A 27343-nucleotide genomic window follows, 5' to 3' on the forward strand; every position below is an offset into this window, starting at 1 on the left:
TGTTTATAGTCTGTGTTGTCGTCTTCACCCTGATACCCACCAGCCGTGATCCAACATCGAGTCACTGGACAATCACATGATAATGATGATGAGCCTGCTAAGTGAGGCCAACAGGTCATCAGTCTCTATTGCTTGGCTACAGTAATTAGTGTAACATGATATATAGGAGACATATTAAGGAACACCATTTCCCTTTTTCCAATATGACTAGAGGTCTCGCATGGAGATATGACTTATCTTTACGCAGCGCTCCATCTCCATCATGGCAACTCTTCTGAGGCCCAGTGAGACGGTTCCTCTCCTCCTCCAGAGGAATTCCCATTAGAGCAGTCCTGCTGATAAATGCCAGGCAGATTACAAACAGTGTGCTTTCATTTCAACATGCTCCTTAGGCAGCACTCCAAGACAGGACAAGCCTCCATTCCCCGCCCTTTAAATTATACCCCGTTTCTTCACACAGTCAACCAAGATCCACTGACTATGAATAATGCATCAGGGTAATCAGGGCCTCTCAATTGATGCGCAGAGCATGGACGAGGTTGATAAATGAAGCACAGATTTGGCCACCACACACTGTATACTTAAAACATGACAGAAATAATTTAAACACCATTGTAAACTATTAAAAAAAGATTCACATAGTGTATGAGACAGGTTTTTAACGGAAGCAAGCTAGTTAATAGGGGCAATGCAGATTGTCAGGAAAACGGCTGAGCTTTTAATGTACACCAAATCTACACACCACCACATGCACTGGGCACTACAGTGCTGAAGAACACATATTGTATTCATTAGGGAGTTATTCAACCAGGAGTATTGAAGGGTTGGTAACATCATATCAGACGTTTCCATTAAGTGAAGACCATGAGACAAAGCTCATCATCCTGCCAGTGGCAACGAGCACTTCAATTATAACAGTGGCACCTTTCAGATCCGATTCAATGCCAGAGCTAAGAAAGTGTTCAAACACAGTTTCTCTCAGGTTTTTCACACAAAAAGGAAGCCAACGGTAGCTGCTGTCCTTAAAAACAAAGAAGCTCAGGCACCATAGGTGGCAGACAACCCTGCTGGAGCACTGGGATATTTTTTCCGATTGGCCCGAGGGTCGCTTTGGTCAAGCGTGAACCGACAACTTGATCAGGGATGATTTAACAAGCAGGAATAGGCATCAAACAGGACTTTTACCTCACCCGTGCATGGCGGCTAGCCCAATAAATTGCTGCAGCTCGCAGCCATGTGTGGGCTGGTTGCGTATGGATGGGCGACAATGGAGTCAAATTTCCAGCCTGAATTATTGTTTTAGTCTGCCCCCGGGCACCATAACTGCACACTCTGTAAAGTGCACCTCTTAAATTAGTTCCGGAGCTTCTTCAGCTTGACAGCATATTAAGAACTATTCCTCTAGTCAAGAATGCCCATCTTTGCCACAAAAAAAACAACCGCCCAAGTTTAAAATATTCGTATTAAGCCTAAATAGGCTTTGATATCTTCAGCTGTCCAGTGTACATACGATCCATTCAAACTGAACCATGGGACGTGTGGTTCGGGACAAAATACACAAAACTCAAAAAGCACCAACAAACATGCTGCAGAGTTTTGTCTGTGTATTGTGATTATAAAGCTGCGGTCTGTTGCATTGAAATGTCATGATGCATCAATAATAAAAGATTAATCTGAACTTTTTTCCATTTCTGGGAGATTAGTTAAAACATCTGGCCAGCTGCTCATACAATGATGTGTGAGGCTTTTTTTTCTTCAAAAAAGCAGCAGAAACTTCATTTTGTGAGTCGAAGGATGATGACCATTTAACATTTCCTTCTTTTTACTTGTTGCTTTTCTAAGCGTCATCATGCACAGCCCATACTTAAGTCGTACAATACATCAATCTCCTGTCAAACAGTGCACCCTCAGTAGGTGCAGTGAGCTCACATTACACATCTTGTTTACAAGCTGTGACAGTCTCCATGGCTACAGACATTACTTCCTCATTGGTAGTGAGGGCTTGTGTCAGAAATCGACAGACCACAGCAACAGGCTTTTATCCCTCACAAAATAACAATGTACAACTGATGCAACAACTGCTCAATTGATCGCACTCCAGCAAATGTTTAGGGGACTGGAAATGTCAGTAAGGAAAAAAAAAAGTATGTTCTGTGATGAACAACAAACAAGTCACATTATGTCATTTTAAAATTGTATGTGAGGATTATTGTATGCTGAATTGAATTTACAAAAAACTATGTGCTTCCCTTTAACTAGAGATGGAAAAACAATGAATGATTAAACATGTGTTGTTTGAAAAAGCTAATATGTATATTCATATAATCAAGAGTAAATTCAGATTAAATTGATACCATAATAATTTTTTTACTTAAGTGAACCAAAAAATGGCACGTACATGTCTGCATTACATTGCACTATACCCAATAATAAGCTCCTGCATAAACAGGAAAAAAAAATGAGCCATTAAACGTTGTGAGTGAATGTTAGTAAGTCAAATGAGATTAGCAATTTCACAGTTTTATCCACTCAAAAGTTTCTCCCATATAGATTTTGTCATATGGATGGTAAGAGGACACAGTTTAGTGCAAATACAAACTGAAACAGTACAAATAGGAGGCCACAGGAGTAACGTGTTACACCTTCATAATTATAACAAAGCACCTTCCATTACAAACTACTTAAACACACGAGGAGCCACTTGAAACTCGTTATGGGACGATGTGTGTAGGGAACGAGTAAAGTTGACATTTTCAAATTTAAGTGGCAAAGCCAAACACCAAAACACCTTCAGAGTCCAGTTTTAAGAACCTGCTTTGATTGAAGAGAAGGGATCCAGCTTCAGAGGTCAACGTAACAAGACGTTTCCAGCAAGCAGCAATTCTCACACTGGGCTTTGCAACCAATCACTCTGTGTGCTGTGGTTGTACCATCAACACACATCAACTTGTCATCATCTTCATCCTGATTGCTATCAGCTATGAGCCAACTCTGAGTAACTGGACAGTCACGATGATGATGATCAGCTACTAATGTAAGTGAGGCCAACAGGCCATCGGTCTCTAGGGCCTGGATACAGAAAATAGTGTAACATGATAAACAGGAATAACCATTTCCCTTTTCTAATATGACTCATTTGGAGATATGGCTAATCTTCTCCATCTCTACCACTAATGTGGAGGAATGAACGTGGCTCTCCAGCCAACACAGATGTTGTTGAACTGGCCAATCTTTGCGGCAGCGTTGGTTTCTAAACCTGAGAAAAAACCATAGCGACTGAGTCTTGTTTGCAGTGTGAGAAGTTATTGGGTTTAACTGGCCTTTTTAGTCAACAAGGAAACTCCTCTGTGTACGGTAAGTACTGAGACCGAATATATATGTCTTTATCTCTTTGGTTACCAGACAATGTTGATGTCCTGTAGCAGGTTTTTCAATTCAGCCACTGGAACTGAATGATACACTAAACCGCCTAACACAAAACACATGGTATATGGAAAGAAAAAAACTAATTTATAAGGAATAAATCTTTAGAATGAATCTGCTTAATTTAATCTATTTGTTTCTGTGTGTATGTCTTAAGATTGTATTGTCTAAGGGACTGACCAATGGGTGTGTGTGTGTGTGTGTGTGTGTGTGGTGGGGGGGTATTGAACATTGAATACTAAATATTTTATATTAGACGGTTTGATTATTCTGCTGCTTCATTGGAAAATGTGAATACAAATATTTAAATAAAAGGATAAATCTGCTGTAGGTGATTGTACATTCTGTTTACCACATTGTTTACACAATTCAAACAAATGTTCTATTTAAATAATAGTCCCAAAACATGAAATAGTGTAACATGACATGAATTATGAGAAAAGACTATGCAAACTGTTTTCTTCTGCAAATAACAGCATTTGATCATTGGGACTGATTCATGAGCTTGTTCACTTGAGTGGTCCATGGGAGAAAGGGCAGATCTCATCCAGAACCTAGTTCTTTACTCTCTGCAGCAGTGAGATTACAAAGATGATAATATACCCCCCCCCCCCCGCCCCCGAACTTGCAAAAATACACACAAACACACCCAAAAGAGCATATGACCAAAATGCAATTTCCATGCAAATTTTGAGCATACTTACAAAAAGATTTCCATATGCAGTGTGATTGTGACTCAAACCCTCTGTTTTCTCTGCTTAACCTTTTGATTTATTTATACATTTATACTTATTTCATTTCCCCCTCGCTCCAATCTCTCTGTCTCCTTCTCGTGTGTTGCCTTAATGCAGGTTTTGTGCACTGACCAGAGTGTACGGGCACGGGGCTGCTTTACCCTCCTGTTCTTGTCGCTTTATTTATTCATGTGACATCTTGTCCTTTTGCCTCATCCAGCTCAGTGCTTTGCGGGGATACAGATGCTGTAGATAGCAGACACATTTGGGTTGCTCAAGCACTGATCGTATGCCAGCTTCTCAGACAACACCATTAATCTCTCTTATCAGCATCTTAGTGGGTGCTCTGCCCCCAGAATGGTATGTTCTGCATTGGGCTACCATTACTCAACGGATGCTAAATAAACCACATTGCTCTCTCTGATTTACCCTCAGTACTGAGTTACAGCCCTGAGCTGAAGAGTCGAAAAGGACCATCACTCTCCCAGTGGCAATGGCCACTTTGTTATTGTTAGTTCCTTCAAACTGTTCCTGGCCTCTTACACCAAGCGCTTGACAATTTTGTAATTGCATTGTGTGATAAAAAGCTAATTAAGTTATGGAAGATCTCTTATCTGTTTTATTTTCCTCAGCGCTATTCAGGGGATGACCTTGATAAGATCAGTTGGAGGCTGCTGGCTTTTTTTTTTTTTACTGGTGCTCTGTGTTAATAGGGACAGATAACTAGTGTGGATGGAGATGAGAAAAGGGCTCCTTGATGACAGTAAGCTTAACACAAGATACAGAGATACAGGCCTCGATAAAAGGCAAGAGTGCCTGGGGGAATCACCCACCAATAAAGTTCTGGTTCTTGTGATCCCATAAACAACTGATAAGACTTGGAAGCCTAATGAGTTGAATTATTTTACTGACACATGGAAAATGCGAGTTGACTGGTGTCTTATGATTCAAGACAATGTGCTCGCGCCTGCAAATTTGCACCATAAGCGACGGAAAATGAATCTGCGAAGCCCCTGGTGTTTTACAGCATGCGTTGAGGATGTGCTTACACTGGGTGCAAGCATTGAGCGGAGACAACAATGTGCACACACTGGGCAGCACTGCACTTCCATCTCCAAGAGATGCAAAGAAAAAAATATATCCGCTGGACAATGGCGCCCACTGTCACTCAAATACACCAAGCGGCACACCACTCATGCAGACCCGTACACACACACACACGCACGCACGCACGCACGCACGCACGCACGCACGCACGCACGCACGCACGCACACTTAGCCTTTCCATTCATTCTGAATCTTACCCAATCTGGAATCTCGCAGAGCCGATAACCCATGATTGTGTATTAGACAGATTAGGATTGTGCTGTCGGTGCAGGAAATATATGTTAGTCTGGGATTTATTGCATCAGTTGGGTGGTTTATGATGCCATGCAAGAGTAGCTGAGCAAGCGTAGGCCCAGACATAAAACACCATTTATTTCAGTTAGCAATGTCCCTCCTGGACATATATGGCACAGGAATGGTACTAAATAGGCCTTTTCACACAGGCGTCCCTTCTTTTCGTCTATATTTGATGAATGCATGATGATTTAAATGTCCATAATAAACATATTAAGTAAGAGTTTCAGATCTGATAGTGTTAAATTTGAATTTAAAAAAAAAACAAAACCTTTTTGTTTCTCATTATAGCTTATTTTCAAGGCCTCCAAAGCCTGTGGGAACCCACCAAGCCCGGGTAAACAATGAGGCTTCATAATTCTGTTCTTTTGGATGTGTTAAGAATGTGTCTGGGGGAAAATTTGACAATGCTCTCACTATGTTCCCTAAATGAACCGTTATCCTCGGTACTCACCCGGACCTTGTTTGGTCTTAAATAATTCAGGAAGTTCTCTGTTGCAAACTTCAGCTGCATGCACACCACGTCTTGGCTCGCTGTACCCCATGTGTTTCAGAGGCATAATATATTACATTGGCACATGTTGCAGTGGAGTCTGCATCATACATACTGTATGTAATACGTCAGCTGGCTTTCACCTGCTCATGGGTGTGGTTGGGGTGACAGTGGGGAAACAACTACACTGGTATACATCATTCTCAACACTATTTTCACTGTATGATATAGCAGCTGTTGATAAAGAGAGTAATGCATTTTAAAGAAAAGTTAGATACTTAACTTGAAAGGTAAAAAAGTTAAAAAAAAAGAGAGAAAAGGAGAGCGTTAGAAAGAGGATTTTTCTGTCAATCAAACTTAGTTGGAAATCTCAAGCTTTGTCTTTTTTTCTTTCTTTCCGTGGTCTATTTGTCTTTGTGTAGCAGGGGGTTTGCACTCTGACTAAGCCTCCATCAGCAGGAACTGTCTTGAAAACCTTATCTTGCAGGAATTTAACTGTCCACCAGACTAATTAGTTTTCTGACATGTGTCCTCTTCATTAGGAAAGAAAAAAGAAAATCAGGGTTGTTATCACCACGACAAGACAACGTGCTGACAGACAGTGGAAGAGACCTCACTGACATTGGTGTATTGATCAGATGGGGTAAAAACCCCTTCATGGTGCGAATGGACAGTTAACATGTGAGTAGACCCTGGGGGGTCAATTCAAAATGTAAAACGTGCAAGTAAAATGGTTGAAAAAGCGGCAGCAGCAAGAGGAGAGTGAAAAGAACATGGTTTTAAAACCCGATAAACCACAACGTATATAAAACCATTAACACCAATCATACAATAGAAAGTGCCTATTTCTCTCTCTTTCACACTCACACACGCACGCACACGATGCCAATTTCTTAATCTCAGGTAATATTCTTGTGGGAAACCGATCATGGATTTTTCTTTTTTTAAGTATTGGGAGAACAGAGCGGCAGCATATTGACATGGCAAGGAAAATGTGCCTCTGAATGACTGCCCTCAGCGCCCTGGCATTTGTACTTGACAAACAGGCTCATTATTGGATGACTTAATGAAAGCCTTCCATTCAGAATAGATTTTGGTCCGAGACAAATGATGTACACGGGGCACCGAGAAATTAGAAGTCTGGAAAGGCACAACGACACCCGCTCAATTAGACAAATTCCTGCATCCTGCAAGGGTAATGAGCCCAGATCACCGCAATGATTGTGATTATGATATTGTTCTTGAGCATTTAGTCCCATGCAAGCCCAGAAGTCAGAGAGCTAAACATAACCCTGGACTGCTTCCAAATTTACTGAATATTTTAGCAAAGTAAAAGTCCTTGACAAATTAAGTCTGGAAATAAAAAAAGAAATAACAAAAATGACTAATGATTTTGTTTATCTGGTCATATCACATGATAAAACTAGGTAACTGCTGCATTTCATTTCCATTAGTCAGCGGAGTGAGTCAGATACTGTATCAGATGTTAGATAGGAAGCGTCTGTGGTTTTATATCATGCGAATATGTGAACATTGTTGCTCAGCAATCGATTCCAAGTTTTTCTACCAAGGCAAAAAAACAGCAGCCATTTACAAACTAAAAACAAAAAGAATAGCACAGATAATCAAAAAAATTGTTTCTTATCCTAGTTAATGCAAAAAAACCCTGTTATGTCCTAACAGTTTACACAGATGTCTTCCGCCATTGATCTGTCCTTCACCAGCCGTCGCCCCTTTGTACTCTGCCACCCTAATTCTGTCGCCGCCCCCGTAATCCCGTCCTTGTTGGTAACACTGCCCTCGCTGTCTGTTCGAGCCGGAGCACCATATCAATTTCTCCGCCCCTGGCTTGTATCCTATTTCCTCATTAATGTCTGTGCTTGAAAGCGTTCTCTTGATACATAGCTTGACATCAAGACGGCGTCTGTTTTTAACATTACGGATGACAATGAGTAATGCCAATATAGAGTCAGCCTATTCATTTCAAATTACACAAACAAAGACCAGTGTCCCCCTTTTTTGCATTCGCCAGGTCAATCACGAAAGCTCGAACGAAAGCGATTACTCATACAATGACAGCCCACTCATCTGAACATGCCTAAAAGAAGCTGTGGCTTAATTTAAAATTTTAAAAAAATGACTTGAGCAACTCTTCCTGTGTGAGAGAGAATGGGAGAGGACTTCAAATGACTTCCTTGCCAATACGGTGGGCTACATGATTCATTGTGGCATTAAAATTCACTCCCCTTGAAATGTTGACTACATTGTTTTAGTTACTTGCTTGTCTCTTAAAACACACCGTCTTTTTTCAATTCCGAAGCAGTGGAAACGAGCAATGAACACAGCACATTATTGCAATAGTAAAAACATCTAGCACACCAATATTTACTTTTAGTATATTTACTTTTGAGATACATTTGCTGCTGAAAACAACAATGATGAGAGTGAACCAAAGTAACGTAGCATGGCAGCAAAAAAAAAGAAGAAATAATACATTATAAAGCTTCATATGAGCAGAAAGCAACTGCAAAGTCAGGTGATAATTTGAAATAATTTCTGTATGGGTTTATTCATAAGTAATAATAAAGTAATCATGTGGTACATTGAAACTGACTACAGTACAGTGGCTTTAACTTTTTGAGATGATTGTTGGTAGCTAATTGTAAAACTTCACCAGAGTATTTTCAAAATTGTGCAATTTAGCTGCAGCTCGGCTCAAATGTTCACACATTTTAGGAACATTTCAGCGTTGAAATGAAAGTTGTCTCTGCTCATCTGCGTACAGTAAGAGTCTTGTTTTGTTGGCGTTGATAAAGCTATCAGGGATGGCCATAAGCTCAGTCCTTTATGGTTTGCTAACTATTATAGTTTCCTTTAATAGAGGAAAGCCCTCAACATGCATTTTAGTCCTGACCAGGCACATAGTCATGCTAAAATCCTAGAAAGAAAAAAAACAATGTTTTTATGAATAAAATTGCTTTAATGCCTTGATAGCCATCGTGACATTCTGTACTTCTACATTCAATGAATTCTATTTAAATATTTCAGGAGGCCTTCTATCTGTATATTCCATGTTCAATATCAATGAGACATGTTATGCATATATCCTAAGCTATGTCAACAGCCTTTTTAGACACATAGCATGCATGATGTAAAGCACATGTAACCATGCATATATTGTGCCTTTGGTCACACTTGCTTGTAAAAAGTCCCATGCGAAAAAAAAGAAGCACATTATACCGTAGCATTTCAAGTAACTCCAGGCTTAGAAAACTTCAGCAACATGCATAAGTACTATATGTAAACCTGGGGCCTCTACACTATCGTGTATATATTTATGTAAGTCAACGGGAACTTATCTCTTTAATTATTTTCACTTGTTATCTGCTTTGATATCTGCTGAAGGCGGACTTACCAATTCAAATACAATTCCCTTCAAAATTGTCTCTCATGTACAATATGTGTGGCCATTGCAAGTGCAACGCAGCCTTTTACACACCAAATATTTCGACATTTATTACCTACAGTGTGGGGAATAGTATGCTAAGGCAACATTCTGTAGCCTGTAACAGATGCTCATCCTTGTGGAAAATGTTGCTTTAACCGATATGATCAATCAATGGCATCAAGTAAAAATCCCTCACGGAATTGCACATGAACAATTTTTGTTTGAAATAATGCAGCAAAGTTCTATGATGCGTTCTGAGCACACACTGTGCTGCAGAGACATGAAGGAGATACTGCAGATTACACTGCTTGTTCAACAAACAAGCAAACTGCACAAAATTGCAAATAGGATCTGTTTATGCCAAAAGTACTCACATTAAAGGGGCAGTAAGCGATTTTGGAGAGAACTTGTCTCCCTCTTTGTTGATCTTGTGCTTTTCCTGTTCCGGACAGGCCGCGAACCCAGGTCCTCAGGTATAGGAGACCAGTCTTTTAAGGTGTCGACGAGTGATGCTGTGTGCTGAAAACCCGGATTTTTTTTCCGGCACGCACACAGAACCGACTGCTAGCGGACTGAGGGAATATTCCCTGATTTTGACAAAACGTGTTTTGCTTTAGAATCGCTTACTGCCCCTTTAATCCATGTGGGAAGATGTGCCATCACACAATGACAATAAATGGTCAGAGCGGATGAAGTATGGGAGGAGAAGAGTAAAGTCAGTCATTAGGGCCGAGTAACCGTCAGACATGGCTGCTTGAATAAAGATCAACCAGCAATGGTGGTACAAGTTTGAGTGCTTGTCCAATTCTCAACCCAATTGTATTGATTGGGCATGAATCATATGAGTATTACTCATATGAGTCTCACAAATTCATAATAAAGAAGTAAACTTTAAAAATACAAACATTTGCACAACAACTTTTTTTGGAAAATAAAACGACACAACAGATTGAGAGTCCAATGCAGACGGAATGTGCGCATGACTTGCAAACCCATACAATGTATTGATATAACGATCCCAAAATGTTTTACAATGTATTTTGGCAGTATAGGTTGAGCCCCAGTGTATCCTGTATGTGAAATGGGAAAGTTGAATAATGAGATCAGTGCTCACAAAGAGCTTAGAGTTTGTTGAACCTCGGAAATCCTTTATGCATGGTCACATTTTTTTTCTTGCTTTGTTTTTTTTCATCACCTACAATACACATATACCACTCTCTAATCATGCTCCTGGAGGTAATGACTTCCGTAAGCATTCTAGGAAAAACAAACTATCAGTGTACATGCAACATTGGTCTTTAGCTGCCTCTTAAGTCCTATCACTGGGAGGTACGTATAACACAGTTTGAGGTTCTAAATGATTCCACGACTGATACTTGTTTGGGAAATAGAAAACCAGAAAAAAAGAGAAATTACTGACAAATATTGGGCAACGTTTTATCCATTGCACTTCTGACCTGACCTGGATGAGCAGGATAAGCCTTGACACCAGAATTATATTGTAGAACTTACTGCTCCTGTCAGGCCTTCTACTGAGTCTCCCTCCCATATTGTCAATCAAGTTCACAGCAAGTTGCCATAAATAACACTCAAGTGCGGCTGAGAAAAGCCCTTTGTTTTGTCAAAATCAAATGATGGATTACATGGTCTCTATGAGGTGAATTGTCTTGAAATTACAGAGGAAAAACTTGCACTTTTGCTTTGAAGACAAACAGAAAGTCTGTTTGACCACTGAATTCACAAGTGACACCGGAGCCACGGTGAAGTATTTAGAGTAGAATTTATGATTTATTCACCCTTGTGAGGAAATGGGACGCTGCGTTATTTTTCTTTTCTGCCACAGAGTTAGACAATGAGACAAATGGTTGCATTAAAAGATAAAAGAAAGTGCGCACGAACCGAATACAAAAAGGGAACATGAGCGTATAGCACCGGAGATATGAACTATAATTATTTCATGACGCAAGCATTGACCTGCAATATCATTCTTGGCCCTGCACTATATTATCCTTCTATGGTGGCGTATTGGGTTTTTCTCTGCAGGCTCCCAGACTGCCATACAGCACAGGATATGAATCAAAGCTGCAAAAAAAAACCTCATGTAATTTAATGGACAGTATGTCTTTCCACTCATGCTCTCCTGTTAACACGCATATGAGTGTATCTGTGTTTCCGGCATCTATTGTGCAGTGCTTCAGAAAGAGAGAGAGAGAGGGTGTGTGTGTTTCAATGTATTACCGTTGCCCACTGAGCCTTCCTCTCATGGCATATCTGAGAAGTGATTGTGTCTGCTGGGGGATCTCATGTCTGGCTTAAGGATAGGAACATATGTGATTGTGATTGCACCTCTCTTTGCTCTGTTGCTGAGCAGCAAACAAACGTCACGCACTGTTGGTCTAGCTTCACTTTGCCTCGCATAACCATTCCCCATATTTATTTTCATTACAGAGTAGTACATTAAACAAATGGCCATGTGACCTATGCCTTCAATATGCCTGTATTGATCTAGACAGTAACTTTGTGCCTTTGTGTTGCTGCCGTCACCTTGAGTCATGCCTGGAGAACGGCCAGACTTCTTGTAGCCAATTTGCGTCACACTAACAGCACACACTGTTTCCTTAATAGGATTGTCACCGTGCTAGTAAAGGGTCCATCTAAACACAGAGCTATTCCAAACTGCTGATTACTCTTAGAGAAGACCCGAGTAGGACTTAGTGCCTTTTACTTATCAGTGGGGAAGACGCATACTGGCAGGACTGAAAAGCACTTATTAGTCTTCTCATTTGCCTTGCACGGGTGGTGTAGACCATATGACACAATGAAAAATTCAGCTCCCTGGGGTAGGGTACATTAAATCAGAATTTTTTTTTTTTTTCAATCTGGGTCATCCACAAGCGGAGCAAGTGTGTGAAACATGCATGAATGTTTCCTCACACAAAAATATTCACATTCACATAGGCACCTTATAAACACACCAACTGGTGATGAACAGTTATTGCACTACAGAAGCAGGGCACACATAAAATAAATGACTTCATATATAAATTCCATAAATAGTTATCAAAGGAAAGTCAATGTAAAATGTAGCAAAACTGCCCCCTGCAAAAATAACAGTTTCAAAATTGCAATTTTAACATCATCATTTAGCCTTTCCTGTTGGCCTCACCTGAATCAACATCACCATACTGCAGGGGTTAAAAACACTGAACTGTCACACTTTTAGTTTATGGGCCTTATTAAAAAAAACACAGAAAGGCTTCTGTGTGCACAGTGGGGTGATTTAATATGCAGCATTCAGTGATATTTATGTGAGAATGCTATATATTTTTACACACTGACTTGCTTCACATACATAATATCAACAAAATATATCCCGGGGAGCTGCCCACAGCAACCAAAGTCTACTTTTGGCCAAAACAACGTTAAAGGGAAACTGTTTTACTCAAGGTCCCTCAATTGTGTTAAAGGTGACATTTAATTCATTTTTCCGCCATTCAGATTTTGCCAGCTCAGAGTGAATAATAAACCTGCCTCTCAAAATCCCATATCTATATCCTCCAGATTATACCCCATATACTGCAAGGCAACAAATATATTAGCTCCAAAATGCTTCACTGAAAACCATTAGAATGTATCCCTTTTTAAAGTAACTTCAATATAAAATGAAAAATTGAGATGGTGTGGATATTTTGCAAGTTGCTGAACAGTCAATGTGTTGCTATGTTTAACTCTACATGAGGTAAATGCATTTCATTGTGATGCTACATACCATGCTATACGTGTTAAATTTGTGGAGGTTCCTTATGTGTATGTGTGCTCTTCTTTGTATCTTTACAATTATAAAAAGGAGTAGGGGTCATTTTAGTGTATTAGTGACTTTATGACCTATAACTTCAATTTGCAGTTTGTTACCTGAGCCAAACAAAGGTCGTAGTAGCAGACATGGGAATATGACTTGTGTACAGACATGGTACTTACTGTATATATTTTTGTACTTGGGTAGTTCTACTTTGCCGTGTTCCACATGCTGGAAGACAAGATGTCTCTTGGGAGTCTGAGACAACTGAGTAATCCCATTATTCCCCAAGTGGTTACAGTTACCCTTCCATAGGTGGGGAAGCAGAGAAAAATATTGTCAGACACAGAGAGCTGGTCACCACGAAACTAGATTGTTGCAACACATGACTGGCTGGTGGTTGCAGAATTTGACACTTCATCAGACCAATGTTTGACCTATTTCATTGATGGAGACCACCCTGTGTCAAATGTTCTCTCTCCTTCACCCTTGAAACAGAGTCCCATCAGTTGCTTTTTGCTCTGTGATATGCCTTCCTGTCTCACCCTCCCCATTCCTCCTGCAGAAATGCAGTGAGAGAAAATTAATCACATTCTAGCTGAGCCAATGTTTGATTCCCAGTAGCGTGGTTGTGCCCCAACAAGCAAAATCGGTCATGATCACAGGTGGGCAAGGGAGGTATGGGCACTTAAGTTGTTTAGGACAAAAGAAGCAGCTGGTGGCTGATGTGTCGGAGAGGAAGGCACCCTCTTCAGGACAACACTGGCAATTGTCGGAGACAAAAAGTGCAAAGGGTTGTGCAGACTCCCGATTTATAATGGGAAGGTTGTTTCCTCAATGTGTAGGCTAGAGCCCGGCCCATTTTGCTCTACAATACTGTCACTTTCACCTTCGCGAGTTTAATGTTAACATACACTACCACTCTAAAGTAAGGCATTTCTTTAAGGAAAATAACATAAATTATAAATGTAATTTATCAGAAAAGATTATCAGAGACAAATGCAATCATGAAGTGATTTTTAACGGAGTATCTATATAGGATTGCAGAGGCCCATTTTCAACAGCAGTTACTCGAATGGTACATTTTGTTACTTAATGCAGCTTATCATATTTGAAGGCTAATTGATTGTCAGAATAATCATTGCGAAAATATATTAGCACAGCTGAAAAGTGTTGAATAATAACAATACATTTGGTATTCATAAACTGGTATTGTTGTTCTGAAAAAGTGAATGTGATTCTAAGCTAGATATTGCCCAACAAATACTGTAAATATACATTTCATGCAAATCTATTACATACACATACAATACATACAATTGTGTACTACTGCCTTTATAGAATAGCTCTATCCAGAGTAGAGAGAGAAGTGGGAGGGCCTGGTGCACCACTGAGCAAGAGGTCAAGTACATCAGATTCTGTCGTTTGAGAAACAGACGTCTCACAGGTCTTCAGCTGGCAGCTTCATTAAGCGCACCCGCAAAACACCAGACTCAACGTCAACAGTGAAGAAGCGACTCCAGGATGCTGCCCTTCAAGGCAGAGCAAAGCCATATCTGAGATTGGCCAATGAAGGGGAAAATATTAAGATGGGTAAAAGAACACAGACATTGGAGAGAGGAAGATGGGCGAAAGTGTTGTGGAGAGATGAATCTACATTTAAGGTGTTTGGATCCAAAAGAAAACATTTGTGGGGACAAAATGAAAAGATGCCTGGAGGAGTACTTGACGTTATCTGTCAAGCAAGTGGGAAGACATTCTATTGTTTGGGGTTGCTTGAATTGCACAGGATAAAATGGATCTTGAGAAAGGAAGGCTATCCCTCAATTATACAACATGCCATATCCTATGGTTGCGGGTTCAATTTGGGCATTTTTTCCCATATAACAGGATAAAGAACCAAAGCACAATTCCAAGCTATGCAAGAACAATTTTTTAGAGAAGAAACAATCATCAAGTATTGTGAAAAAGGATTCTCCTTAGGAGAGCAGTCTCGTAGCACGTACAATCCACACTGGCTATAACACTGCCATTGATGTCTCAGTTGGTGGAATTGCCCAGCGGTCCCCCCCTATGGGGTTAAAAATGGGCACTGCTGGGCAAAACCAGCCGGGCATCAAGTCAAGTCTCGATCCATAAGGCTTTTTAGCCTTCCACCTCTAAAACTTCACACCTAACCCTCTTCAAAGGGTGTTAACATAACAATTGATTCCTTTATTGTACCCCTTTCCATTTCTAAATGTGCAGTGGACCCAGGTGAGTAGTTTTAAGTACATGTTATAAATAAATTCAAAGCAACACTTGACAAATGCACATAAATGGATAGACATCCTTTCCACCAGGCCACCTCTGAAGGGCCGTAATGCTTTTTTCAGAATGTGTGGGTGCAGATTAGTCCATCCTTTTACTGCACATTCTGTAAAATGGTGAGGAGCGCACAGCTGTTACTCAATGGAATATGATGAAACAATATATTTTACGTGAAAACTGGTACAGTCATTCAGACTTTACGAAAGCATATTTTATATGTAGTGGTTTATTTTTTCATCACCTATTCAAACCGGTAGCAGGGTATTGTTTTCAGCCCTGTGTGTGTGTGTGTGTGTGTAAATGGACTTTATTAATACTGCGCTTTTTCTAGTGTTATTGACCACTCAAAGCGCTTTACAGGACAAGTCACATTCAATCATGCACACACATTCATACTGCGCTGCTGTTTACTGTGCTTTTTCTGTCACATTCACACACTGCCGGAAGAGCCGTCAGAGGCAATATCAGGTTAAGTGTCTTGCCCAAGGACACAACGGCATGCAGACCGAACCGCCAACCTTCGGGTTAGTGGACGACCGAATCTACCTACTGTGTGTGTGGGTGTGTGCATGTGTATAAAATAACTCAAAAAGGCATGAGGCTTTGCCTTTTTCAACTTGGTGAGAAGGATGTCTCCAGGTGATTGGTGGGGGTGGGGGACATGAGGGACCACACAGTACACTCTTACAGAGCAGGTCTACCCCCTGAGAACTGTATGCTTGTCACATGAACGTGCACAACAAAAGTGGTATCTATGGATCCCACGATAAGCAAGTGCTAGTCATAGGTTCGTTACTAGAAATGTGTCCACCTTCCATGCAGTGTTGAGGATTTAGTTTTTAATTGATTCAAAAAAAATAATATATGGGCCCTGATTGAGCCTACACAAGGTACTCATCTTGTTATTGGAAATATTTTAACAGATGTATTTTAATCACTGGGGACTTGTGAACTGCAATGTATTTATTTTGTTTTGTTGTCCTTGTGTTGTATTTCTATATTAATTACTTTACTGATATGGACCTATGTGTCTGATATCTTTATTTATCTTATCTAATATTCTGAATTCTGCCTGCATGCAGAGATTATGAAACTGTGGCATGATAATATATGAAGCATATAGGATATATATAGTCCATGTATCGTGTATCTGATGCTTTTCTTTCTCATATCTCTATATAAAACCACTGTACCTTACAGTCTATACTGTAGATCAAAGCAAATTATGGTTTCTTGTACAATAACGCATGCAGCCCTGGACATGAGATCACTAAATGTGCATTTAGTAATCCCCTGCTCCAGCCTCTCACACCTTGATGTGGCCACCGACTCTTCCACCTGCCTAAACTAATATATACATAACGCTTGATGAGCTGGAGTTAGGGAGCAAAATGTACGTTGCATGGTTTTCCCTGAAGTAATTAAAGACTGCTAAACCATGAGCAGTGACCTAGTCTGCTCCATAACCATGAAGCAGAATATTAGATTTCCCAACTCCCCCTGCTTGAGCACTGTGAAAGTAATATGGAGACAGTATGCACACGTTCTGATCTAATGAACAAAACTTGAAAATAATTACAATGTGGTGAATGACATCAGAACTTACATTTCATTGTTTAAAAAAAAAAAAAAAGAATCATTGTATTTTAAGGAAAAACTTTAGTATTTTGGATACTTGCTTCAGATTTTAACAAAACCACTGGGTCATGTATGTCTCATTGCCAACAAGTCATGATTCATTTGATTCATGGGGATGCTAAGACTTTTGCATAACGTTTGACTTTTCCTTGTTACCGACAGAGCTATAGATGGTTTCTTCCTCTGTAAATATTAGTTTAATGAGGGGAGTGTTTGGCAGCAAACCTCATTCTGTGGGTAAAGGTGAATATGGCATCAATTACTGCAATACGATTTCTTTAACATTTCTCGAACATGACCATGACATTAAAACTGTCAACATATGTTAAATCAATTTTATTTTCATTAATTTTTTGTCCATACAGTTATCTAAAAGTCATAATCGTTAATTTCAGACTCAGTTGACTACACTGCCTCTTGGGTGGCATGCATGTGCGCTGTAGATTATCTCCATTGCATGTATGGGGGTATAAGGTATATGATATGTGGGTCTGGTGGACAGCACTTCATTGGTTAGATGCAGTCTAATTGGGATCTGACAGAGGATTATTAAATGAGAGGACCGGACTATCCATCTGATAAAGATTCATCTAATGGGCAAAACTGTTTGAAGACCGAAACCAAGACATGATATGCAAAAAGGGTCCAAGATTTACATTTTCTTTCATCAAGCGACTGATGGATTTATGTCACTAACGCCTCTGATCCGAAGAGAAATGGAGACCAAAGGCACGCACATTATTCATTCAGCACTGCCGAATGCATAATGTCAAGTCTGCATTCGATATAACTATTGTCTCAGAGGTCTCCATCTAATATTGCACAGAATAGAAAACTCTTCACTAGAGCTCATGACTTCTAAATTCTGGTTTCCCTTGCAGGAGGGTTAAATTCAATCTAAATGTATTAAAATAATCAACCTAATTACAAGCCCTCTATTTGCACAGAGAGGGGGAAAAAAAACATCAATGGGATTTTGAAAACATATTTACAGAGGCTGAGGCAGAGAGCGTATCTGCAAATATTGGATTTTGCTGTGAAGGGAGCAAATGGGTCAGAGTAACGTTAGACACAGGGAAAACAATGACAAAGCGAGACCAACGGAGAACAAAATCTGATAAATAAGAAAAGTAATAAGTCAGATATCAATAGAGTCGATATGGAAAGTACGTTAACAGTAACACACACACAGTTTATCAAGTGACTGCATGAAATGGGCTTGAACAAATAATTTAAACTACACACTGTAGTATCACACAGCAGTCACTTATGCAAAGAGGGAACTGTTAACTATTGCCATAGTGCTGTGATGGCATGCTGATAGCATTATGCTGTGCTGAAGCATAACCCTAATCCCATTAAGAATCTGGTGTATTGAAAATAAACAAACGAGAACTCAGTACAAGACACGCTGTAGCTAGAATGGTGTGTCAGGCAAAAAACATAAACAGTGCCAACAAGTGGAGTATAGAAGCTATATATTTTGTTTTTTTGGGGAATTAAGAAGTAGATTTGCTGCCTGGTTTTCATTCACAGGACTAGTTTTATCCAGGAAGTGTAAAATCCATGTAATGCAGAGCAAGTGTCAGAGTTTTGAACACTGATTAGTGACGTTTGAATCATTCATCCCCTCTACGTTTAGGGTTGGTCGAGAATTTCGTTAGGGGGTTAGGGTTAAGGAAAGATTGTGTATTCATCTCCTTGTCAAAACCAAGACTTTATATAGCATTGATTAAATGTATGTATCATATACTGAAGCCCATGAGTCAGGTGATGAAAAGGCATATATATACATATATATATATATTTATTTTTTTTACATACAGTACATCAATCCAACAAAAACCAAAACATGATTGGAAGCTGCTGTAAGATCATTGACAGGTCTTCTTTTTTTAATTTCTTTTTACAGGGACTAACTCTACATTACAACTTTATTAATGATTGCCTTCTCATGCTGTTTACATTATGTGAACACGGCACAAAAATGGTCCAATAGTTCTGAGCAGTTAACAAATGCATAATGCTAAATTTACATTAAGAAGTCAAACTGTTCACCTATTTGTGGAGTTCAATCAAATGTATTCCATATCAGTCAGTTTTCCTATATACAATCAACACATCAATCTATAATAAATTAACAAGTAGCTTGTACATGTATTTGATTTGGGACTGGTTTTAGAGTAGATCAATCATAACTGCCCTTGTGGTCCTGTGATAGAACAGCAGACCCACTGCCTCTTTTAGGGACGTTCTAAAACGTTTAACGTGATAAGGCTTAACGTCACCTAATGTGCTAAAGCAGCGATCAGTAATCACCAAATTTCTCTTAGATATACTTCGTCATAAACACTCCAGTCACCAAAAATCTGACCCGAAAACCTATAACTACGGACGCAATCTTCCATTAAGCCTTTTCCCAATAGAAGTCCATTATAAGGAAAAAGGCTGAACGCGACTTAATGTGCTTGATGTAAGATAAGCTTTATTCTAGAAAATGAAACCCTAACCCTAACATCTGGGTAAATATTGATTTAAAAAAAAAGCCAATGTTAGGTCTTGTGTAGAATGTTGCAGCTGAGTATCCTGTAATGTGCATGCCTGTTGTACAAACAGGACAGAAAAAAACACAAAAAAAAGTTTAAATGTTGGGCAAAGCTGTCAACACTTTTCAGTTTCAATGCTGTTCAATTTTCAAAGGAGTAAAGCATACTGAAGGCTCACAATGTGCATGCCTCGACAGTATATGGCAACTGACGAAAGCAATATGCACAAGTAGGAAAGTAGCAATTAGAAGGTACAGTGGAGTGCTGAGCCAACATAGGCAGATAAAGAGCCCCTTTACCAACACTTTTCAAGCTGTAATTGTGTGTAATTGTGATTTTTTTTTCTTCTTTATTTTGCGCGTGGCTTCTGAGCTGCTTTAAGCACCATGTTCCTTTCAAATGAGTCCTGTGGGGTTCACCTTCACTTTCCCTGCTCAGCACTTTCACACTGCACCTACTGAGGGCCTGCTCCCACTCATTATTGCGGGGCCATGTACGGTTGGCTCTTCACGCCTACCTACCCACAACCACTGCCTGTCCTGCCACCCCAAACACCATCAGTTCAATTTGATTAATTTTCAGAATTTGAATTATAAAACTGTCACCACTGAGCTTGATTAATGTACAGACATACTGAACTCATCTGTGACATTTTTTCCAGACACACTGATGGAAGGGCACAAGGGCATATTCCCCTGTACAATGCAGAGTGCAAAAGAGACCAAATGAAAAGCACAACCGTGATGGTGGTTAAGCACAGCGGTGCTTTGAGCTAAATGTCAAAATCATGCAAGATGACAAACCAATAAAAACATGCTGAAGTTGAAATGGTATAATGTTTACTGTTCACCATTTTAGGTTTACATGTAATAAGCACTACATGCAAAATACATTTTAGGCTAATAGGAATGTCATTAATTGAGTAGGTTTGGGTTAGGTTTTCGTTCATCCTACATCATGTCGTGAATGCAAATCTGGTGCGTTTTATCTGAAATGAAGCCATTGTGATCAACTGGATCCTTTCTTTTGCACCGACTTTGTAATCAAAGATTTTCATAAAATGTAACAGGATTTGCTTTGTTATTGTTCTTATGTGGCTAAATCACAAGTCTGAATGACTTACTTCACTCGCGATGTTTTTTCATACCACACATTGCATGTCAGCTTTTTCTGTGGTCAGTTAAGTAATTCAGCTCGAAATAAAACTTTGCAGCAAATGGCACTGTGTTAATGTAAGAATACACACATATCCCCAGTTGTGTTGGAGCTAGCCCTCCTTTAAGTGGTATTTTAATAGTTTTGCGAGCTTGATTGGGTGTAGGCCTTGAGATGAATGATTTTAATTATTTCGATTTAGACAGATGATGCACTGGTTTTTATTATTCCCCTGAAAGGCCACTGTAAAACACTGACAAGCGCTCTGCAATTCATCAGAATTGTACACACAAGTAGTTTTACTCAGTTCTGCAGCAACTAGGTCCTCTCCACACTTTCTGTGTCCAACTTCTTTAAAGACCACAGCCGATATTATTATACAGAGCTAGAAAAGTCATTCTGGTGCACACACAGAGCATGAATTTCAACTTCAAAGCAAATTCAGAGCATCACAGGGTGATGCATTCCCTACATGCGCATTGTACATAGGCTACTATGTAAACACTATGTACTTTATCTGTCACAACACAGTTTCATAATGACACAAAAAATGTTTACTCAACACAACTGATATTTAATTTAATGTTTTGTGTTGTTTCTCCAGTGTGCAGCTCTCCATGCCACATTGTCCCTCATGCGCTCTGTCACCAGGGGTGGGCAGACTACTTAAAATCTGTCCTCAAGTCAAAGTGCAATTACTCCCATAAGAATGTACTCAAGTAAAAGTTAATATTCACAGTTGAGAACAATACTCAAGTAAAAGTTAAAAAAAAGTACCTAGTTAATAAATTATTCAAAGTACAAGATACTTTCTATTTAGATATTTTTATTGTGAGCGGGTCAGTGCTAAATAATAAACTAAGATATTGGTGAATTTCCTTTTTTAACAATTTCACACTTGCTTTGTGGACAAGAATAAAATAAAAATAAAAATAAAAAACATGAGCAATATGAAGTTCCCATCTATTCTATATTTGCATGTTGCCAAAATGTGGTTGTAAACATTTAAACTTACCAATAGTAACAACATGAAAATTGAATCTCTCCTTTGATTTGTCAATAATATACCTTTACTTGGAATAATATAGGCATATATATACATGTATATGTATGTGTGTGTGTGTGTGTGTGTGTGTGTGTGTATATAGGCAAAGGCACACTTTAACTGATGTCTCAATCTTTGCCAACTTGTCTCCTGATGATAAATGGCGGGGAAAAGCCTCACATACATAAATGTGTCTCCATCAAAATGAGTGTCACATCAGATACCTATTATCAGTATTACTATGTGACGGAAAATCCTCAACACATAATACAAAGGCTGTTGTGTTCTGTGTTTTTTTTCTTCTCTCTCCACTGCTCTCTGGCTGTGTCGTGGATGTAGATTATAAAGAGCTGCATGTCTGAGACACACACAGAGCAGAGAGGCCACAGTTGATAGGATGAAGTGTGCACAAAAGAAAGTGAATATTCTTACACATATTTTCCTTATTAAACTTAAAAATATAACTGACACCAACTCTCTTTCCTTAAATTAAGACCAGCTTCATCACACTTCTTTCAAACTCGACACTCAACAGACACAAAATAAAACTCACCAAATATGCATTGGTTTGTCTTGCTTCCACTGTTCCAACTTTTATGAACTCTTGGTCAAAATAAACCCTTAATTAACCAAGGCATAGTAACCCCAAGAACTCAGAGAGACACAGAAACCTGTCAGCTGGCACCTCTGCATCTGCAGAAGAGCTCCTCCTTGCGTGCTCTCCCTCGAATTAAACGTTTTAAAGGGCATTATGGCAAATTAAGTTAAGTTAAATGTAGATTACTTGCTCAAAAATCAACTTGAGTAAAGAGTACAGCCTTAAAAAAAATACTTTTGAACTCATAAGCGGTACTAGTAATGTGTTACTACCCACCCCGTCTGTCCCACACAAACACACTGACCCGTCTGTCACTGTGAGACTGTCAATCAGCAACACCGTAAGAAGTCCCGCCCACATCGGTGGCCTATTAAAAGACCCATTAAGTTTTCAACAGACAGTCAGGATTCAGCAATAACTTGGTAGCTTCTACTTTTGCTGTATATATTAATGTGACAAGCGTACAGTTCTCAGCAGACCTCATCTTAACACCAGCCCTGCTCTGTAAGAGTGTAGTGTGTCACCCAACTCCACACACACCGCACAATTGACTGCCTACAAAAGATGATCATCTAGTGGTACCCTCCAAGTAATCTCCCCAACTTTGATGAAAATTATCAAAAGTTATTTTGTATGTACACACACAAACACGTGCACACACACACTGTGAAGTGAAAACAATACTCTGCTCCCAGCTATGCCTGCACGCAGGGTAACAATAATAAAATGAAAAATATAAAGTAGCTTCATACTATGATTTCACAAATGAGCATGACATTTGCTTGAACTGTACATCATCCCCTGTCTCATTCCATTTTCTGTCTGTTCTGTACTTCAGTTAACATTTCCAGAATCACACACCTGGGAGGAGGTTTCACCTACCAGGACTGATATGTCACTTAAGACTTGCAGCACACTGTTGAGCAAATGCTTTGCCAAATTATCTATTCATTGCTCCTCTCTCTCCCATTTTACTCCCTTTGGTGATGTCTCTCATGCAGTGAATTGGAATTTCAAATTTCCACTTCTGATGACACTTATAGCGGAGGGCTCTGCTATAATGTTTTCTCAGTTGAATGAATATGTAAATATGGACCATGGTGTCATGTCTTATTAGACAAATAAATGACTTCATTAATTAAAACTTCTCATTTTTGCTAACTTTGTGTGCTTTCTGGTGAATTTACGTGAAAACATTGTCATGTCGACAATTTTAAATCTCCAGTGAGCAAATAAATTATAACATTCCACATCTACTGACTCGTGTCAACGGCATTCCCTCTTTCGCGTGGTCTAAATATTCACTGCACAAAAAGGAAAGCCGATTTCTCAACTCAAAAAAGCCCTGAGATGTAGCGGAGCTGGATCCTGGTGGTGTGAACATTGAGTTTGTTCCACCATGATGCCACCCTGTGAGCCTCCAGGTGGATGCCTTAGGTTTTTCTCTACAGTTCAGGGATTCTTTCATGCCATCTGCGCCTGGCTCCAGGACATGGCATTCATGCAAGGCACAAAGCAGACATGGCTTCTATCCCCCAGCTCCAAAGAGGCTGCAAGCTTTCACTTTGAGTGAACAAACCCCAGGTCAGATGGCTACCACAGCAAACCGACATGGCATTAATAGCACCAAAAAAGAGCACGTCATCCTTTACCTAGTCACGGATACGCATTTTTATTTTCATCGCTGTGAGTTACCCCATTGCAGTAATTTGCAAGCGGGGAACTATTAGTAGACTGCCAATTCAAACTATGCAAATGAGGAGCCAACATGATTTTCTTTGAATACAGTTCAAAGCATAGTTCCTCGTTGTTTAATCACAGTGCATTGCATCCGTGCTTCCATATGACACTATCAGCTTGTACTCCAGGGGTGGGGAACCTTTTCTCCTATCGAGGGCCATTTAAATATTCATAACATCCTTTGAGGGCCGTACTACATTAATTAAATTATTGAACACATATAAACACTAACCTCTCCAATGCCATGGCTGGAACCTTTTCTTTGGGGAGGCATCTGAAGTCAGTACGGTGATGATGACGATGATGATATTACTCACCGCTGGTATTGGTTCAAACAAATCCTCACCTTTGGTGATGCCATGCATTTGGTGGTACTTGTTACAGGTCTGAGAGGAAAAACAGGAAATCAGTGTCCATCAGTGTTTGAACATTTCGTGCTATATCTGCTCTGAAATAGTTTGTTACTCATTTACTATATACTAGTTATTTTCTTTTTACGCATCCAAAATGAATTGCTTTCATGAGGTTTTTGTACATGTAATTTACATTTCTGGGTATATGAATTGTTTCACGCCAAACTGTCTCAGAGGCCACATACGGTCAGGAGGCCAGGCAATCCCCACCCCTGTTTCACTCCAAAGTGAGTGAGATTTTCAATATAATCTGCATTTTCATATATAATTTACATCAAAATATTGGCACTATAAAAGAAGGACTTTCTTTCAAAACATCAGAAGGGACTCTTGTTATCTTAAGACCAACTATTGAAGGATGCTGCATTGGGTTTCTATTTAATCAGATGCTTAGGAGACAGGCTGCCAACTACTTGTGTTTCTGCATCTACAGCTCAGTTTGATTCCCACTAATCTGGAAGAAATCAGAGATTTGCATTTTTGAGAGGTTTGCATTTGCCTCAAAGACCGCTGACTCAGATGTTGCCCAGCCCTCTCCTGCACTCCAGAGACAAATCTGTCTGGCACATTTCATATTCCAATCCACACTGCAAGTAACTTGTATTTTATCAGGGAATGTAGGATGCTGCTGACAAGTGCCAAAGTTGAATTGATGGGGACACCAACAATTTGATAACTGGGGTGTGACCTATCGGGCGATTGTGCAATGAAAATTTCAATGTAATGAAAATCCTTCTTTACAGGGGAAGATGTCAGCACTACTTCATCATGCAAAGCAAATGGCCCAGTCAAACAAGATCAATTGCTGCATACTCGTAACATCTAAACAAAATTTAAGTAAAGCAAAATAATTTTTCTGATGATTTGTATATTTTTCATGCTGAGCTCAAGTTGACCTAGATTCTATTATTTCTAAACCGTGCGGATTTTCCAACAGCAGGTAATTAAGTGTGATTCTCCCACCTTGTTCAACGGGACCCTGAGTGATTCAGAGTTGGCTGCTGAGTCAGATGGGGTGGCACTTTGCAGCTAACAAAGATCTGGGGGCACATCACAGTGCTGCTGCCTTTAGTGTGTGTGCCAGCTGCCTGCCAGAGGCCCAGCCTCATTAGCTGAATTACAGAGATCAAATAGAGCGGCTGAGGAGCAGAAGAAAGAGAAGCCGCTGTCCCTCTCCAGGAGGATGAGATGAAAGGCACACAGATAGTGACATGGGGGCAGCAGGAGATATTGTGTAACTGGCCCTGAGTTCGAAGGGCGGGTTCTTTGATTCCCTGTCTATTTTAAATGAAAAATGTATAGCACTTTGATGGACCTTCACATGACTGTTGACATTCTAGTCTGCTTACTGATGTACTCTGGTGAACAAATATCAACTCTATTGGGTTTCAGATTAACACAATGTATAGGCGTGTTTTCTGAGAGTAAATACACACAAAGGTTTAATTAAATTGATGAGTGATGTTGCACATTTCTGTACAAATCCTAATTTGTTGGTCATACAGCTTTGTGTCATTGATGCTGTTTTAATAAATACAAATGATATTTTTTGCTGTCATAATCAGAAAATACATTTTTCCACATCCTTAATGGAAAGGAATGGTAACACTAACACAATTCTACTCAAAGAATCATCTTCAATTTCACTGGTTCATTTGTTACAATGATCAGTTGGATCATATATTCATACAGCAGATGGATCATGGTCTTTGTCTAAGAGAGATGATAATCTATTCAGTCACTATTTTTAAGAGCATGGTCCAAAGTGCATATTGTTCAAGTCCATTTAGGGGATGTCCAAATCCACTGCATGTTTAACTTTGGAAAAAAAAAGGTCACTGGGGCATGTGTTTGGTTCAAACGTTTGTATTGTGGGTGTAGCATGCAATAAACCAATGAGAGTCCCAGTCCTTTTAAAAGTCAGTTATGCTTGCACATAGGTGGAGTGGTACCGAAATAAGGGCGGATTTTCCAGGAAGTACCAAGGAACGTTTTTTTCTGTCTCACTTCACACACGAGCAGATCGTGTGTGTAACAAGCAGAGTGTACGCACATTGTGCGGCCTCCTTCAGGTACAAATTAGCCTCTTGATAATGCTGCCTTAAAATAACAGTAGAATACTGTGCTATTGACCTCGCCATCACTTCCTGCTGTCTCAACATCGCGCCTGACATTATTCTCAGAGCCACATGCCCATGGCCTCTGAGATGGGCGCACACTGCCATTTTGCGCTGCTTTGCATCACTCTCCCCTGGTTGTTAGATAGGACTCTTACTTCAGAGTGGTCCCACTGCAAATAAAAAAAAATTCTGTACTCCCTAGTCCTACAGAATAATATCCTAATGAAAAGGTCAAAAACAGCATGTATAGATCATCTTATCTGCGTAAAACCTTTCATTTTTCATTTAGAGGCTGTTCTCCCACTGGTCACAAACAGTCAAGGATGTAAAGGCAAAATTATTTTAGTCTTGAATCAGTTAATTGCCTGCTGAACAATGTCCTGATTTACTTATCTTTTTGCCTCTCCATTCAAATCATGCTAGTCAGTACCCCATATATGCAATGCATTGTACTGTATACTGTATATGCCGCAGGCAAATTTC

General features: G+C 39.7%; 1 protein-coding gene across 3 annotated transcripts in view; it reads right to left on the reverse strand.

Moving 5' to 3' along the window:
* loxl1 (lysyl oxidase-like 1) overlaps nucleotides 1-27343 on the reverse strand; it is a 200334-nt gene that overhangs the window by 40663 nt on the left and 132328 nt on the right. The window contains exon 1 of one of the 3 annotated variants that reach the window (XM_047331645.1): nucleotides 24560-24707. The exons of the other annotated variants lie outside the window; for them this stretch is intronic. Coding sequence (XP_047187601.1) covers nucleotides 24560-24692 — 133 coding nt within the window. The 5' untranslated portion in view covers nucleotides 24693-24707. Of the gene's footprint in view, nucleotides 1-24559; nucleotides 24708-27343 lie in introns of those variants that run through there. 3 annotated transcript variants of the gene reach the window in all.

Source organism: Scophthalmus maximus, chromosome 4 (assembly GCF_022379125.1).
Source record: "Scophthalmus maximus strain ysfricsl-2021 chromosome 4, ASM2237912v1, whole genome shotgun sequence".
In the NCBI taxonomy this organism is placed as follows: domain Eukaryota; kingdom Metazoa; phylum Chordata; class Actinopteri; order Pleuronectiformes; family Scophthalmidae; genus Scophthalmus; species Scophthalmus maximus.